Source organism: Poromitra crassiceps (genome assembly GCF_964638095.1).
Source record: "Poromitra crassiceps genome assembly, chromosome: 20".
In the NCBI taxonomy this organism is placed as follows: Eukaryota; Metazoa; Chordata; class Actinopteri; order Beryciformes; family Melamphaidae; genus Poromitra; species Poromitra crassiceps.
The window spans coordinates 27,582,008-27,598,499 of record NC_139637.1 but is presented as its reverse complement, the minus strand read 5'-3'; the positions used below and the strand labels follow the sequence as shown (position 1 = coordinate 27,598,499).

Sequence of the window (16,492 nt, the reverse complement as noted above, 5' to 3'; positions counted from 1 at the left end):
CCCGCCCCCTGCTGACAGTCTGTGGCTCTACACACGTTAGCGTCAGTCAGCTCGGATGCGTGGCTTTACCGTGGTTTTCCGGCGTTTTCCATGGCCTGACATCTAGCTCTCAACTCCCCTCCCCTCGCCTACCCCCCCCCCCCCCCCCCTCCCCCCTCTCCAAGATGTCCGCCCCCCGGCCCTCTCGCTTCCCCCAGCGGGCGAGGAAGTCAGGGCGGGGAGAGTGAGCAGGCGAGCACTAACCGCCTGCCGGACACGACCCAGACCGTTGGGAGAGGCTCTGCCCTGCCCTGCTCTGGAAAGCCCTCGAGCAAGGCAGGCACGAACCCCACGTTTCATCCGACCCCCGCTCGTCCTCCTCCAGGAATCCAACCTCCCCCTCTCTAAAGGTTGGAACTGCTGATCCAAGATGGCAGCCGGCGTGGCAACATGGCTGCCGTTTGCACGTGCGGCAGCGGTGGGCTGGCTGCCGTTAGCCAAGAAGACGATGCCCAAACCTCCGGTCGACAAGTCGTCCAGGTCTGACGAGATCCTGTTCGTGAACGTCAGTGGCCTCCGGTTCCAGGTGGGTCCTGAACACTGCGCGGGCCGCTCAGTGTCTCTAAATCAATGCCAACACAACAGGGGACGTCTGGGTAGTAAAGTAGTAAAACCACTCTCCCACCGCGGAGACCAGGGTTCAGTTCCTGGCAGCCGTACTTCCGGCTTGGTCAGAATTTCCTACATGCACAATTGGCCGTGTCTGCGGGTGGGAAGCCGGTAGGGCCATGTGCTTTCTGCAAAACGGAAAAAAACGGACGGAATCATGGAATTTGGTAATAAAAATGGAATCTTGCAGAATTTTCAATAATTTAGCTAAAAATCATAAGAGTAGGCCTAATTATCTAAATAAAAAGGTAAACCTAATTATTGTAATAACCTAATTACAATGAGTTAAGTGGTTTTCATCGGACAGCGACAATATATATACTAGGCATCTCGCGCGATACGCTCGCTCGATCCCTATGCTCACCCACTGCACGGCCTCGATAGCAGTCCGCCAGTGTCCAGGTGTTATGCCGAGTTTTGCACTCCCGCCCGGCAGCAGCTTAACGTATCCCCACCTCACGGGAGCATATTGTAATGATTTATACAGAAATGTAACTGTTTAAAAGTGATATAATTGTCTGGGTAGACGTGACCTTCCTGATGTCTAAGTTAAAACAGCCCCGAAATATGTTGGGGATGCAATTCTCGGCCGGGATGCGGAAAGGTTCATGACAGGTGTCGCAGGCGCAAATTAGAGCCGTGCCAAATCATCTGCGCCCCCAAAATGCCTGCGCAAACGGGATTTGGGCGGTCTTAAGTACCAGAATTATTCACATGTCTGGCCAGGCAATGCCTGGGCGTTACATCAATCAAAATAAATCAGATTCCCGTCTCGCAATGTTTGCGCGAGGCATGCAATATGCTGTAATTTTCCCTTTTGTGATGTGATAAGTTTCTCAGTGAGTTATAGTTGATTGCCTCACTGAATTATCTGCTAATACCCAATTTTAGCAGCAGAATTTGATGTCCTGGCGTGATGCAAGGCTGTGCGTAATGACATATCCAAAAGGAATTTTACTCGGCACTACGCTGCACAACACGGAGATTATGGCGCTCAAGTGCAGTGGGGTATTTAGCGCGTAAGAGGTGCTTTTAAAAGCTCTGCCGACGATAGGATAATGCCATCTATCCCCACATTTTTGCACTGAAATGCCTGGTTTGGCATGTGGCACGCCTATGTCCAGTACAATTATAACAGGCACAACCCCCACCCACCCAAAAAAAGAAAAGAAAAAAGAAGAAGAAATAAAAAGCGGTAATTGTTTTTTGCCTGAGAGTTTTCCACCCTGGTTTATCAGCACCATGGTTCAGTTGGATCAGATCCTCAAATGTGAAAAATCCTTTTCCTATTCTATTCTTTTCTATTCTATTCTTTTCTCCAGACATGGAAAAACACTCTGGACCGGTACCCAGACACACTGTTGGGCTCTTCAGAGAAGGAGTTCTTCTTCAACGAGGACACTCAGGAGTACTTCTTCGACCGCGACCCCGAGATGTTCCGTCACATCCTGAACTTCTACCGCACGGGCAAGCTGCACTACCCGCGCCACGAGTGCATCCAGGCCTTCGACGAGGAGCTGGCCTTCTACGGCATCATACCCGAGATCATCGGGGACTGTTGCATGGAGGTACGCATGCAGCTTTCTCTCTCATAGGCTGGCTGTCCATATACCGTTTTTTCCCCTTTCAGATTTTTCCCCATTTTCTCCCTAATTATACTTGGCCAATGTATCCCCTTATTGCCCTATTGGCTGCATTAAATTTAACGTGAGCCTATATGCCAAGTGACGCGTCGCACAAACCACAACATTTGCCACACGTCTCTGAGTGTGATGATGCAACGTTACACAGAAAGGATAATAATAATAATAATAATAATTGATTGGATTTATATAGCGCCTTTCTAGACACTCAAAGCGCTTCACATATCAGGGGAGGGAACTCAACTCATCCACTGTCCCTGCTTCTTTTTTTTTTTTGCAAGGCAGACGTTTTTGAGCGAAGCTTCAATATTCCACTAACTAACCAACTAGGCCAGACCACCCAAATCTGTGTTTTTATTTGACTGTAGCCTACATCCCAGAACATGACAATAATGGTGTGAGCGTTGTCCATCCACATACTGTTTAACATTAGCATTTGAGCTAACGCTACTGTAACAATAACATGAGGAAGGAGGGGGCTCTGCGAGCTGAGCTGAGCTCTGATATTGTTGCCGCTGTCAGAGATTTAAAGTGATGGTGAAAAACAGTGACGACGATCAAAAACGGTGTCGGTCAAAAAGTGACGGTCAAAAAGGCTGGAAATTGTTTAATGAGCGGCTAATTAGCCAGCTGCCGACACTTATGGAAAACACTGATGGTAATACACAGGCGCGCGGGAAGCTATGGGATGACGGTGTTGAAGTCATTCATCTAGTTTGACAGTTATTGAGAGTTGATTTGAGTTAATGAGTTATTCATTTGAGTTAGTGTGGACCAGTGATGTCACTGGTCCACACTTTAACACTCAATAACTGTCAAATTAAATGACAGACTTTAAAACAGTTTACAGTTTTCTGATATACTACTGATGTTCTAATGATACAAAGCTGGTTGAAAATGGGCAGAGTGCTCCTTCAAGTTAGGCTACACTTCTCTCTTCTACACTTCGACTTCTCTACTTTGTACATTTTTGGTGTTTTCATGTCCCAACATGTAATTTATCATTCTCTCATCATCAAATGCAGTATGTAGAATTGTTAACTAAAAATATTGTGCTTGGCGATCTCCTTTGTCCCTACAATGTCAAAGTCAACAATAACTGCATCCGTTAACTCCGTATTTGGAAACAAGTCCGTTCTCAGTTTCAATATTAGGATAAGAACATACAGTAGAACTTAGTGGTTGGACGTTCTCAGTCTCAATATTAGGATAAGAACATACAGTAGAACTTAGTGGTTGGACGTTCTCAGTCTCAATATTAGGATAAGAACATACAGTAGAACTTAGTGGTTGGACATTCTCAGTCTCAATATTAGGATAAGAACATACAGTAGAACTTAGTGGTTGGACGTTCTCAGTCTCAATATTAGGATAAGAACATACAGTAGAACTTAGTGGTTGGACGTTCTCAGTCTCAATATTAGGATAAGAACATACAGTAGAACTTAGTGGTTGGACGTTCTCAGTCTCAATATTAGGATAAGAACATACAGTAGAACTTAGTGGTTGGACGTTCTCAGTCTCAATATTAGGATAAGAACATACAGTAGAACTTAGTGGTTAGACGTTCTCAGTCTCAATATTAGGATAAGGACATACAGTAGAACTTAGTGGTTGGACGTTCTCAGTCTCAATATTATGATAAGAACATACAGTAGAACTTAGTGGTTGGACGTTCTCAGTCTCAATATTAGGATAAGAACATACAGTAGAACTTAGTGGTTGGACGTTCTCAGTCTCAATATTAGGATAAGAACATACAGTAGAACTTAGTGGTTGGACGTTCTCAGTCTCAATATTAGGATAAGAACATACAGTAGAACTTAGTGGTTGGACGTTCTCAGTCTCAATATTAGGATAAGAACATACAGTAGAACTTAGTGGTTGGACGTTCTCAGTCTCAATATTAGGATAAGAACATACAGTAGAACTTAGTGGTTGGACGTTCTCAGTCTCAATATTAGGATAAGAACATACAGTAGAACTTAGTGGTTGGATGTTCTCAGTCTCAATATTAGGATAAGAACATACAGTAGAACTTAGTGGTTGGACGTTCTCAGTAGAACTTAGTGACGTTCACGTAGCCTAAGAGAAACATGTCAACCAAAGGAAAAGTCTGTTAAATCTTGCAGTGGTGGGCGTGTCTGGTACGAGGGACTAGCCAAAAGGGGGTGTGGAAGGGGGCACGGTGGCTCAGTGGTAGCGCTGTTGCTTCACAGCAAGAATGTCCTGGGTTCGATTCCCATCTGGGACGCTGTGGGTGCTGAGGGTGTGTCCCCATCCCCATGTCCTCAGCACCTCCAGTACAGTATTGCCCAGGTGGGCTGGAGGAGCTTGCATGTTGTCCCTGTGCTCCACTGGGGTTGAATCCCTGCTAAAACATGCAAAAATGGGGGTGGGGGGTTAACGGGTGTGGTTAATCACAAAAATGCATGGAAAAAGGCGTGGATTAACGTAACACTACCAAACTTTGTAGAAAGGTTGGCAGAGGTAAACACTACCGAGTGCACTCTAGTTGTTACTGTTTTTGGCAAGTTTTGTATCCCTCTTTTTATGGCTGATTTGTCGATTTTACGATTCTCATAAACAAGTAAATACTTTCTCACTCCTCTTTTCCCTCCTCACACACTGACTCACTTGGGGTGATTAACTTTTTATAATAGTATTGTCTTTTGCGGTTTTTCTTGTATCCTGTTTTTCTGACTCTCCTGAGTCAGACCATGTTTCATCTCCATGCCGTTCTTTGCCCTTTTACTTTATCTCCACCAACCCCTCTACATGTCTCACTCAATGCTCCCCTAGCATTTCCAATTAGGAGTTTGATTTTGATTTGATTTTATGTGATTTCCATCGTTATTTTATGGAACTGATTGTTTCATGAATCTGCGCAGCCAAGTGTTGTCTTAGCTTTTGACTTAGCCTCTTGGGTGTCTTATAATCTCTTCTGCACAAATTAATCATTTGCATTTCTTCCTTATGTGTTTTTATCGCCATATTTTATAGCTGTTTTTATCACTTTGCGTTGATGCTTTACCACTTCGCAAATAAATTAAACTAATCTTTATGTTGTAGTGTTAAGATCAAGACCGGTCTCAAGACCACATTTTGATGGTCTCGGTCTCGTCTCGGACTCGCCCCCCCTCAGTCTTGACTCGGTCTCAGACAAGCCGGACTCTGGATATTATTTCAAGACCACAACTGCAGGGAATTCATTATTGTCTGTCTATTCTCTGATTTATTCATTTTTATTTTATTTTTTACTGTGATTGGATGTAAAAAAAAACACAAAATAAACTTCAATTTGCAACCACTGACTTTGCAGTTTGAAAGTTTTACAGCTGAAACCACTCCCCTCATGTTTCAGATCAAAGGATTGCCTTCTATCACTGAGTACCGTAAATTCCGGACTATAAGCCGCGGCTTTTTTCCCGTTTTTTGGCCTTTTTTGGCCCCTGCGGCTTATATAACGGTGCGGCTTATCTATGGATTTAAAAAAAAAAAAAAAAAAAAAAAACTCTCTTTTTTAGCACTCTTTCTAACTATAAATCCACTTCTGTTTTAATTTCCTCTCTTGCCCTCTTTTAACAACATAACATAACATAACACAACACAGGTAAGCAGAAAGAAAAAGACGAAGCAATCACCGCCATGAATGAGGAAATGACTCACCTGCTGGAGGCTGGAGATACACGGCTTGGGCTAAACTTTTACTCCGTGAAACACTATCGATTAAGTCCGACATCGCTCAGAGGTTTGAGCAGCTTGAAAACAAGTTTGAAAACGTGCAGAAGTCCATCCACTCAATCACTAAAGAAAATAAGGCAACCGTGGCGTGAACAGAGTTTCTAATGCGGAAAAGCGCATCAGCGCACTGGAGGACAAAAACAACACAGTGAGTCCGAAAGTGGATAAAATGCAAAAACAAATCGAAACCCCAGGTTGATGACTTAATCAGCAGGAGTAAAAGAAATAACATTCGCCTGATCAATGTAAAAGAGGGAGCTGAGATTGGTGACATGGACGCTTTCGTGGCAAAATCCTGTGTTACATCCTGGACCTGAAGGAAGGCGAGAAACCACCAGAGGTGGACAGGGCACACCGGGCGCCTCGGCCACGTCCAGACCCCGGCCTGCCACCGAGGGCCATCTTCATCTGCCTACTCCGCTGGCCCGACCGTCAACTCATCCTCCAGGCTGCGGGGAAGAAGCCCCTCACCTGGGAGGGTACGCGCTTTTTCGTCCGGCAGGACCTCTCCGCGTTGGTGCAACAGAAACGCGCAACATACAACAGCATCATCGAGGTTAAAGTCAATGGATATCGCTTTGGCGTACTGTACCCAGCGAGACTCGTCATAACCATTGATGGACAGCGGCGGAACAAGAGCTCAAAGTGAAACTGCCGAATATCTTTTGAGTTGGACTGGTCAATAGTACTGTGAGTAACTAAAATAAAAAAATAAAAAACGGAATTCTCTCTTCTTTAGCACTCTTTCTAACTATAAATCCACTTCTGTTTTAATTTCCTCTCTTGCCCTCTTTTCACCACACCGCGGACACTGTGTGCACTGTAAAAAAACAAAAAATACCATTAAAACACCCGCGGCTTATAGACCGGTGCGGCTTATATAAGAAAAAAATAGTCAACTTTGAAGGTGCGGCTTATACACCGGTGCGCCTTATAGTCCGGAATTTACGGTATATACAGTACTGTACAGCCATTTTGTATTTTACTAAAATTCCTAAATAATGATTTCTTGTTAGCAGAGCAATGGTATAAAGGTTAAGCCATCATTACAGTCATGATAACTTTGAAAATGTTTTTGCATTGGTCTGGTCTCGGTCTCGCGACCACCCCCTCCCCCTCTTGACTAGGTCGCACTAGGTCTTGACTCAGAATCAGTCTCAGTCTTGGTCTCGCTCCCCCCCTTGGTCTAGGTCTTGACCCCGTCTCGGATTAGGTGGTCTCAACCACAACACTACTCTTTTTTTTAAACCTTGATCTTGTATGTTTCTCTCTCCATCCCTCTGTCTCTCCATGAAGGAATACCGTGACAGGAAAAAGGAGAACCAGGAGCGCTTGGCGGAGGACACGGAGGCGAGTGAGGCAACAGATGCGCCCCTTCCTCCGGACAGCACCTTGCGGGAGCGTCTGTGGAGAGCCTTCGAGAACCCGCACACCTCTACCATGGCCCTGGTCTTCTACTACGTCACGGGCTTCTTCATCGCCGTCTCCGTCATCGCCAACGTGGTGGAGACAGTGCCCTGCAGGCCGCCCAAGGGCAGTGTTAGAGAACATTTTCCTATGACATGCGTCCATTATGACATGACATGACATGACATGCGTCCATTATTACATGACATGACATGACATGACATGACATGCGTCCATTATTACACTACATGACATGACATGACATGACATGACATGCGTCCATTATTACATTACATGACATGACATGACATGACATGACATGACATGACATGACATGCGTCCATTATTACATTACATGACATGACATGACATGACATGACATGCGTCCATTATTACATTACATGCCATGACATGACATGACATGACATGCGTCCATTATTAGTTAGGATCTAATAGAGTACCGCAGGAATGAGTCTGCAAGTTCATCCTCATAAATGAAGACCACTTTTATGACCTTTGAAGAGTAAATGAGATTTTTTTAAATCACAATTTTCAGAAAACACTTTTGTTAACCACAGACTTTATTTCAGGTATTTAACCAACATTCTCATACAAGAGACGAGGGAACCGGAAGAGCAGCGACTTCTGGGTTGGCCTATAGACAAGTTTCCCCGCGCTGGCCTAGGGCGGCGCCATAGCAGCCTTATATGTCCCCGGCTTCCGGTTAAGCGAGCACATCAGAAGGCAGCAGCCGAAATATCCAAACTTTTTTACAACGATCACTAACATCAGCTACACTAACGTTAGCAGACGTTATTAACAATGGGTTATTCTGGAACACATTGTGCAGTGCGTGGCTGTCACAATACACAGAAACGTCTGAACGAGTGGTTGGATCGACAGTGTCTTGAGCATCAGCCCGCTACCAAACGGCTCTGTCCCTGCACTCGACTGTATTCCTTCTACCGAATCAATTTATTTCTCTATAGTCTATTCTTTATAGCCTCTATAGTCGATCATATTTATTCCAGTTTTGTCATTAAGAGGCCGATTTCGCAGCAAGAATATTGAATTGGTCGGCAGTCGTTCTCGGTAAGGACGCTTTCGTTATTGAAACAGACAACATGCAGCATGCTCCTATAGCCTATCTATCTGCATTTGCAGACACTCATGAACCCATATCTTCTGGACATTGCCTTGATGAAAAATCAACGTAGCGTTAGCTAAAAGTAATAAGTGCGACAGTGTCAGTGCAGACATCGCACAACTTGAATCTCCAGCAATAGGCTACGCACCTTAATCTCTCCCACTCCACACCTGGCACCTGCGTCATCTCTCCTGCACTCGTTCTCGGCTCCCATGTGGCTTTATTTGTGGTAAGCATTTTGATTCATCTCCTCATCATACGAGCGTCGGGCAACAAGCGCGAGCCATTGATTGATTGATTGATTCGCCCGACGTAGGTAAAGGGCCTTTTACCTCCGCTAAATTGACAGCCTACGTTGGGTCTCTTTCGCTTTTGACGGCGGCAGGCACGCTTGTTTCTTTCCTGCCGTCTTGCTGGCCTTGGCTGAAGTAGGATACTTGTTGTATGATCTCGATTAAAAAAAGGACTGGCCTAGCAAGGGATGTCTGTTTGTACATGAGCACACGACCTACTTTGTTGCTGTGGAGATATTGGTACGCTTCGGAGCTTTTGAGATTGTTCATCGCGTTGCCGTCCACCGCCATTGATTCCTCAAAATACGCTATAATCCTGCCTGTAGTTACGTTCGGCCATTTACACATATTATCTTCCCATGTGTCCACTGTCAACGGGTGTGGGATAGACACTCTTTCATTAGACAGGAGACTCGGAGAATGATCCCAAGTTTGCATTTTTCCGGCGGTCGCTATGGCTACTACGCTTGTACGCTACGCTTCTCTGTATTCACAAACACCGGAAGAGACAGACATATCGTGGCCGAGTCCAGAAGCAAACCGGAAGTGCCCAGGAAACTTGTCTATAATCCCTGTAATCTATAGCAGTGGTCCCCAACCACCGCGCCGCGGACCGGTACCGGGCCACGAGCCGGTCCAAATTTTTTTAAATAAAAATAAACATAGGCTATAATATTATAGGCTGTGTGTGGTAGTTGAAACATAGTTTCAAGTTGACGTTTATTTATGTTTGTAGTTAAAACAAAAACATAAATACTGTATAGGCTACATACAGTACAACACAAAAGGCTGTTATTTTTTTTTTTTGTTATTTTTGTCGCCACATGGTGAGTAAATATATATGTAACTAAAACCATTAAAATTGACAACCGGTCCGCAATTTTTTTTCCCATGTATCTACCGGCAATCTATAGGCATATCTCAATCAGGCTCAGACACTATACTTCAGCATTTGTCCCCTTAAAGCCTTCAGTTATGTATTTAAATATACACACATAATATGTATTTTGTTGTACACATCTCTCCTCAACATTCACACCCATTTGTCTCACATGACCTCACAGAAATTCTAATTTATCACATACACACGATCTGGGACGTTTCATCCCACGTGATGGTCCACACTGTCTGTCTCAGCTTCTCTATTATGATGTCAGCTGTATGATGTCAGCATGATGTCACATGTATGTGTCATTGCATCTTATAAAAAACTGTAACCATCTCTTTCCCTTTGAAGAAATCCATTGTGCTAGTGGCTTCGTCTCATAAGACCTTAAACCATATTAAATATAGGGATGAGCGAGTTAGTTTAACCAACTACATTTTCTGTATCCATGTCTGTACTCGGAGGGGGCGTGGCTTAAATCAGTTGGCAGGTTTGACTGAAAGTGGGTGTGGCTTAAGTTTTGTTGTTGTTGTTGTTGGCAGTTCAGCGTGCCGAGATGACACCAAAACATTCAGAGTATGGCTAAAGAAAAGAGGTATTGAATGGAAAACTCTAGTTGTATCAATATCACTTTCACGGTATTGGTATTGGTATCGTCATTTGTTTAAACGATACCCAGCCCTGATCACGAGTACGGGTATTGACACCTTGTACTCGGATGATACTACTCGTACTCGTAAAAAGTACGTTATCTGTACTGTAATATTCGTTTCATCTGAGTACTTGGCTCAACCATAATATTAAATACCGTATACCTCAAGTAAGCTGAATCTCAGACTCAAGATTTCTTACTATGGATGCACCGATATGAAAATTTTGGCCGATACCGATAACATTGCTGTTATGGCCAATAACCAATATTTGCCGATGTCGATATGATCTACAGTAGCCTATATAAAACAAATGTTGTACATACTGAAAAACATGTAAACACCGTAAATTTGAAAAGTAATGTTTTTATTTCCAAAACATTTTGAAAAGCCATAGATTTATTGCATTGTTTCCTCTCAATGTGACCGATGACCAATATTAACCTTTTGATCATTGGACCGATACCGATAAAAAATGACTAACATCCACTGATACTAATATGGTTGCCAGTATCTCGTGCATCCCTAACTCTTCCTTTAATGTATTCTCCAACAGGCAGTGTGAAGGACCTGCCCTGTGGGGAGAAGTACTCTCTGGCCTTCTTCTGCATGGACACGGCCTGCGTGCTCATCTTCACCTTCGAGTACCTGATGCGTCTGTTCGCCGCTCCCAGCCGCTGCCAGTTCATGCGTTCGGTCATGTCGGTGATCGACGTGGTGGCCATCATGCCCTACTACATCGGCCTGGTGATGCCCGAGAACGAGGACGTGAGCGGGGCCTTCGTCACGCTGCGGGTCTTCCGGGTCTTCCGCATCTTCAAGTTCTCGCGTCACTCTCAGGGGCTGAGGATCCTGGGCTACACGCTGAAGAGCTGCGCCTCAGAGTTGGGCTTCCTCCTCTTCTCCCTCACCATGGCCATCATCATCTTCGCCACCGTCATGTTCTACGCCGAGAAGGGCACCAAGGGCTCCAGCTTCACCTCCATCCCCGCCTCCTTCTGGTACACCATCGTCACCATGACAACGCTAGGGTGAGTCAACGTTTAAAGGAACACGCCGACATTTTGGGAGATTGGCCTATTTGCTATTATTCCCGCTAGTGAGACGAGAAGAGAGATGCCGTTCTCTCCTCTGTGCGTGCAGTAGAAAGTAGCGACGTGCCCATCCTGTTGTTAGCTTAGCACAATGACTGGTAGTCTGCAGAAGGGGCTAACCTACCCCCGTCAACAAAGTCACCAAATACTCATTCCAACAGCGTTAAAACACTCCTATATACAAGTTGTGACTCGTGTACTCTCCACGTTAAGAAATAAGCATGCAAAATTACGAGACATTGCAATTTCTAAGCCGGAATTACTTTCCTGAAGAAAAAGTTTCAGCTATGCATTTGCTTCAGAAATTACAATGTCTCATAATTCTATGTTGATATTTCATAAGGTGTTGAAAGTCACAACATCTACATAAGAGTACATATTAGCATTTTGACACTGTTGGGATGTGTATTTGATGAATTAACGGGGGTAGGATAGCGATTCCAGCGGACTAGCAGCCATTGTGCTAAGCTAACTAGCAGGAGGGTGCAGAGCTACTTTTCTTCCAAACTGTTGCCGTGTTCATATAACATAATGTTTACGTTGCGTGTTCTGTGCTGCTGTTGGCATCATCACCATGGAGTTGTTGCTGTATTTGCTGTTGATAATTGTGTAAGTTGACACGATCGTCACCGTGAGTGAGTGACTCTACAACGGTTTATCACTGTGTTGCTGTCATGATCATGATTGATGGCAAGGGTGAAGTCATGATTGTCACCATGACAACACGAAGGATGTGTTGGCATTTGAACCGGTTACTTTGTGTGTTGCTGTTGGCTTTGGTGTTTTTGTGACTATCTGAGTCTGAATTTTACCTTTATTTGTACGTTGCAGTATTTCTGTTGATGAGCTCAGGAATGCTATCGTCACCATATGGTAAATACAACTCTAGGCCAGATTTTTAGTTTTAGTTTGTTTGCTGTTGTTGACTGTTGCGCTCATCACCTTTAAAACAACAGCAGATTGTGTCGCTATATTTGAGCTTGTTACTTTATTGTTGCGCCGTTGCAGAGTATATTCTTGATCAATCTTCACCATGACATAATGACCAATGATTGTCACCATGACAACTTGTATTTTCTGTTGCTGTTGACAACTGCATTGTTCTTCCAACTGTCACCATCATGACAACGCCAGGGTGAGTGGAGTCACCATTTTAAATCTTTACTGTGTCTTTGCTGTGACAACTGCAGTGTTACAGTTGTAACCATAGCGATGATGTGGTTGTTGTGTGCTGGTCCTTGATGAGTGTTATTGCTGTGATTGTCACCATGACAACACTGGGCTGAGACCAAAGAGTATACTGTACAAGGCAAGAGGCGTAACTCTGGTGCCTTTTTCATTTTCACTTTCAGTTTGGAATGAAAACACCTCCTTGCGCCAATGGGACAACAACACAGAACCATGACAGCCAATCAGAGGCAGAGTATTCACGTTATTCACCACGCCCACTTTTTCTCTGGGCGTGGAAGGAAGGAAAAGAGTTTGTACTTTCCAAACATGGCCGCCGACCTCTTTTCCTTCTAAAAAGATCAATTATGTGCATTTTGGATTAATATTTCATCGTGTGGTGAGTACCCGAAGCACAACATGTATTTTGGCACAGTGAGATGTGTGTTTTGGCAGATTTTTAACAGCTGTACCATTAGCCTCCATTCTATGGCGATAATTACTAACTTCACGACTGTAGCTCACTGTAAACTGAGCGGACAGTGCTGGTAAGGCATGGTGTATCTTGGTTATGTGGGGGGGATGTGGCAAATGAGCTAAACTTTCAAAAAAGTGGTGTATCCCTTTAACATGCCTGTCTTCTCTGTTAGCGACTCAAGCTGAAACTATGGTGCTTTGGTGGAGGGGCGGAGCGCAGCGCTGCAAAGGGAAAGGGGTGCGTTGGATTTACAACACAGGACAAAATGAGGGCGTGCTGAGTGTGGATGCATGATGGTGCGTGTTGTATGAATTGAGTTATTCATTGCGTTTCAGGCAGTCTTTGCCATGTGTTTATTGCGCATGTTCATATTGCGATGGCGACGAGCCCTAACGGACACGCTCGGACACGCACGCACGCACACACACACGCACGCACGACACACACACACACACACACACACACACACACACACTCTCACACACACACACACACACACGCACGCACGCACGCACGCACGACACACACACACACACACACACACACACACACACACACACACACACACACACACACACACACACACACAGAGCTAACATCAGTAAAATAGCCTTGTTAGCAGGCATGGGTCGATTTCCGGTTTTACCGGTTCGGTTCGGTATACGAGCCCAAACCGGTTTGATCACGTGCAAACCGAAAAAACCTAAAAAAAAATTTTTTTTTTTTTTTTTTTTTTTTTTTTTTTTTTGCCAGTTTATTCTGATTGCACTATTGTTCGTATTAGCCTCTTCTCAAGTTGCACTAGTAGGCAAAAGTCTTATTTTGTTTATTATGTTGATGTTTGAAGAAAAGTTAAGCTGAATAGTTATGAGAAATAAAAACAGTGTGTTGTTACAGTTAACACATTAAGTGCCATAGACGACCTAACTCGTCTTACATAATCCAGCGCTTGAGTGCCAAGGACGGACTAACTCGTCTTACATAAAGATTTTTTTTTTTTGACGGTGGTACATCAATCAACCCCTTTTACATCTTCGAGATAATTATAGGAGCAAGAGCATGTGTGTAATCTATTTTACCGACCACTAAGTGGCGACAGATACAGAGAGAAGCCACAGCCACGGTACACCAAAAGCAGGCTTGGCGATTTTACAGTCAGGAGCCCCGAGACACACACACAGAACGGACAGAGATCCCCTCCCCCCCACACACACACACACACACACACGCGCGCGCACACACACACACACTCGAGTACCTTTGCGCATAAATAAGACCAGAATCGCAAAAGCTTCTTCAAAGCTCTCAGCCGACACCTCAAGAAACGAACGAGCCCGTTTTTACAGTAAGCCAGACTGCCCGAGAGCCGCCAGCAGCAGCAGCCCAGAGGAGCAGCAGCAGAGCGGAGTAGGCTGCCTCAAGATTGGAAGAAGGGGATCGCGAAGGAATTTCTCTCCCGTGTCTAACCCCCCCCCCCCCTCGCCTCTCCTCTCCTCTCCTCTTCCCCGCTCCTGCGATTCCCTTCTCTTTTTTTAGGATCTGTGAGGCAACAGAAACTCGCCTGTGACAAAACACTGCAAAGCCACACCTACGGAGGGAGGAGTTTGGAGACACACACACACACACACACACACACACACACGCCCGCTGTTAGGAGGAAGGAGGAGAAGACACACGGAGGGAGGAGTTTGAATGAGAGGGGTGTTTCCTGTTGTTATGGAGGAAATTACTGTTCAAAACTATTGTTTAGAATGTCTGACGGTCTTACTGATGCCAAAAATGAATGGTTAAAGTGACTGTTTCACAAAAAGCCATTTATCTCTGAATAAATTTCCAGACGCTGAAACCATGCTGTACTCAACGGCTAATATCTACATAACTACTAACTCTGCAAACTAACTCTTTTAGACAGAGAAAGCACACATTCTATTAGTTATTTTTAGATGATTGGTGTTCATGAATTCTTAACAGAAAAGAATCCTCGGCTGTTCTAAAATGAGCCAGAATCGTCAAAAACACCCCTGGCACAACTTACCTACAGGAATGAAAACATGGCTGGCATTCAATGTGTTAAAAGGTTCTGCTTATTTGTATTCAGTGTTCGTGCTGGTTGGCAGCATACCAGCTTAGAGGTGCATTATCGCCACCAACTGCAGCCGCTTTGATACGTTTTTTTGGGGAATATCGAACCGGTTTCAAAATGTTCAAACCGACCCATGCCTAGGCCCTATATTGTGTGAATTTGAGTTTTGAAGTTTATAAGGCAGCTCAGCTGTAAGCCAATCCATTCTCATTGCACTGCTTGTGTTTTTATTAGCCTTTTTCTCAAGTTGCACTATAGGCAGAAGTCTTATTTCATTTATTATTTTGATGTTTAGAAGAAAAGTTGAGCTGAATAGTTATGAGAAATAAATACAGGGTGTGTTTGTTACACAGGTGTCCTGCTTCTTTTTATTCAGTATCATTGCTGGTTGACAATACCAGCTTAGAGGTGTATTATCGCTATCAGGTGGACTGAAGTTGCACTACAGACAGTTATGGGCCACACTCGGGAGCCCTGCTTTAAAAAAAAAAAAAAAAGTTTTTTTTTTTTTTTTTTTTTTAATTACAAAAAAAATCGGTATACCGGTTCGATCCGGTTTAGACAGCAATATCGAACCGGTTTTAAAATTTTCAAACCGACCCAGCCCTACTTGTTAGCCTTATTGGTTTCAGCAGGGAAGTTGACTGGGATGTCTCTTACCATGCCTGGGTGAATACTCGATTCTGATTGGCTGCAGGGGGTCCATTACTTCACCACTGTTTGTCAACCGTACCCAGACTAGATGACCAAGTCATATCTCTAAGGTGGGTCCTGCTTACTGGAGCAGTGCACAATGTTTCCATCGCATCGATCAGCCCGAGGAGATGGTCCTGATTGTTCCAGGTATTAGTCAAACCCTCAGCCTGAGGAGATGGTCATGATTGTTCCAGGTATTAGTCAAACCCTCAGCCTGAGGAGATGGTCATGATTGTTCCAGGTATTAGTCAAACCCTCAGCCTGAGGAGATGGTCATGATTGTTCCAGGTATTAGTCAAACCCTCAGCCTGAGGAGATGGTCATGATTGTTCCAGGTATTAGTCAAACCCTCAGCCTGAGGAGATGGTCATGATTGTTCCAGGTATTAGTCAAACCCTCAGGTGTTACCAGGGAAACGGACTTGAGGCTTGTGAAAAACGATGTTCTTGTGATGTCTCTTCTATCCTTCTGCATATTTACTATAGACCAGCCCCCTCACACATCCAGCTACTCTGTGTGTGTGTGTGTGTGTGTGTGTGTGTGTGTGTGTGTGGAA

General features: G+C 44.4%; 1 protein-coding gene across 1 annotated transcript in view; it reads left to right on the top strand.

Moving 5' to 3' along the window:
* Positions 1 to 409: 409 nt before the first annotated feature.
* Positions 410 to 16,492, top strand: part of kcnd1 (potassium voltage-gated channel, Shal-related subfamily, member 1) — a gene marked incomplete at both ends in the record, with an annotated part of 105,088 nt that continues 89,005 nt past the window's right edge. Inside the window, 4 exons of the mRNA XM_083657105.1 lie at positions 410 to 565; positions 1,971 to 2,216; positions 7,332 to 7,572; positions 10,975 to 11,449. Coding sequence (XP_083513231.1) covers positions 410 to 565; positions 1,971 to 2,216; positions 7,332 to 7,572; positions 10,975 to 11,449 — 1,118 coding nt within the window. The remainder of the gene's footprint in view (positions 566 to 1,970; positions 2,217 to 7,331; positions 7,573 to 10,974; positions 11,450 to 16,492) is intronic.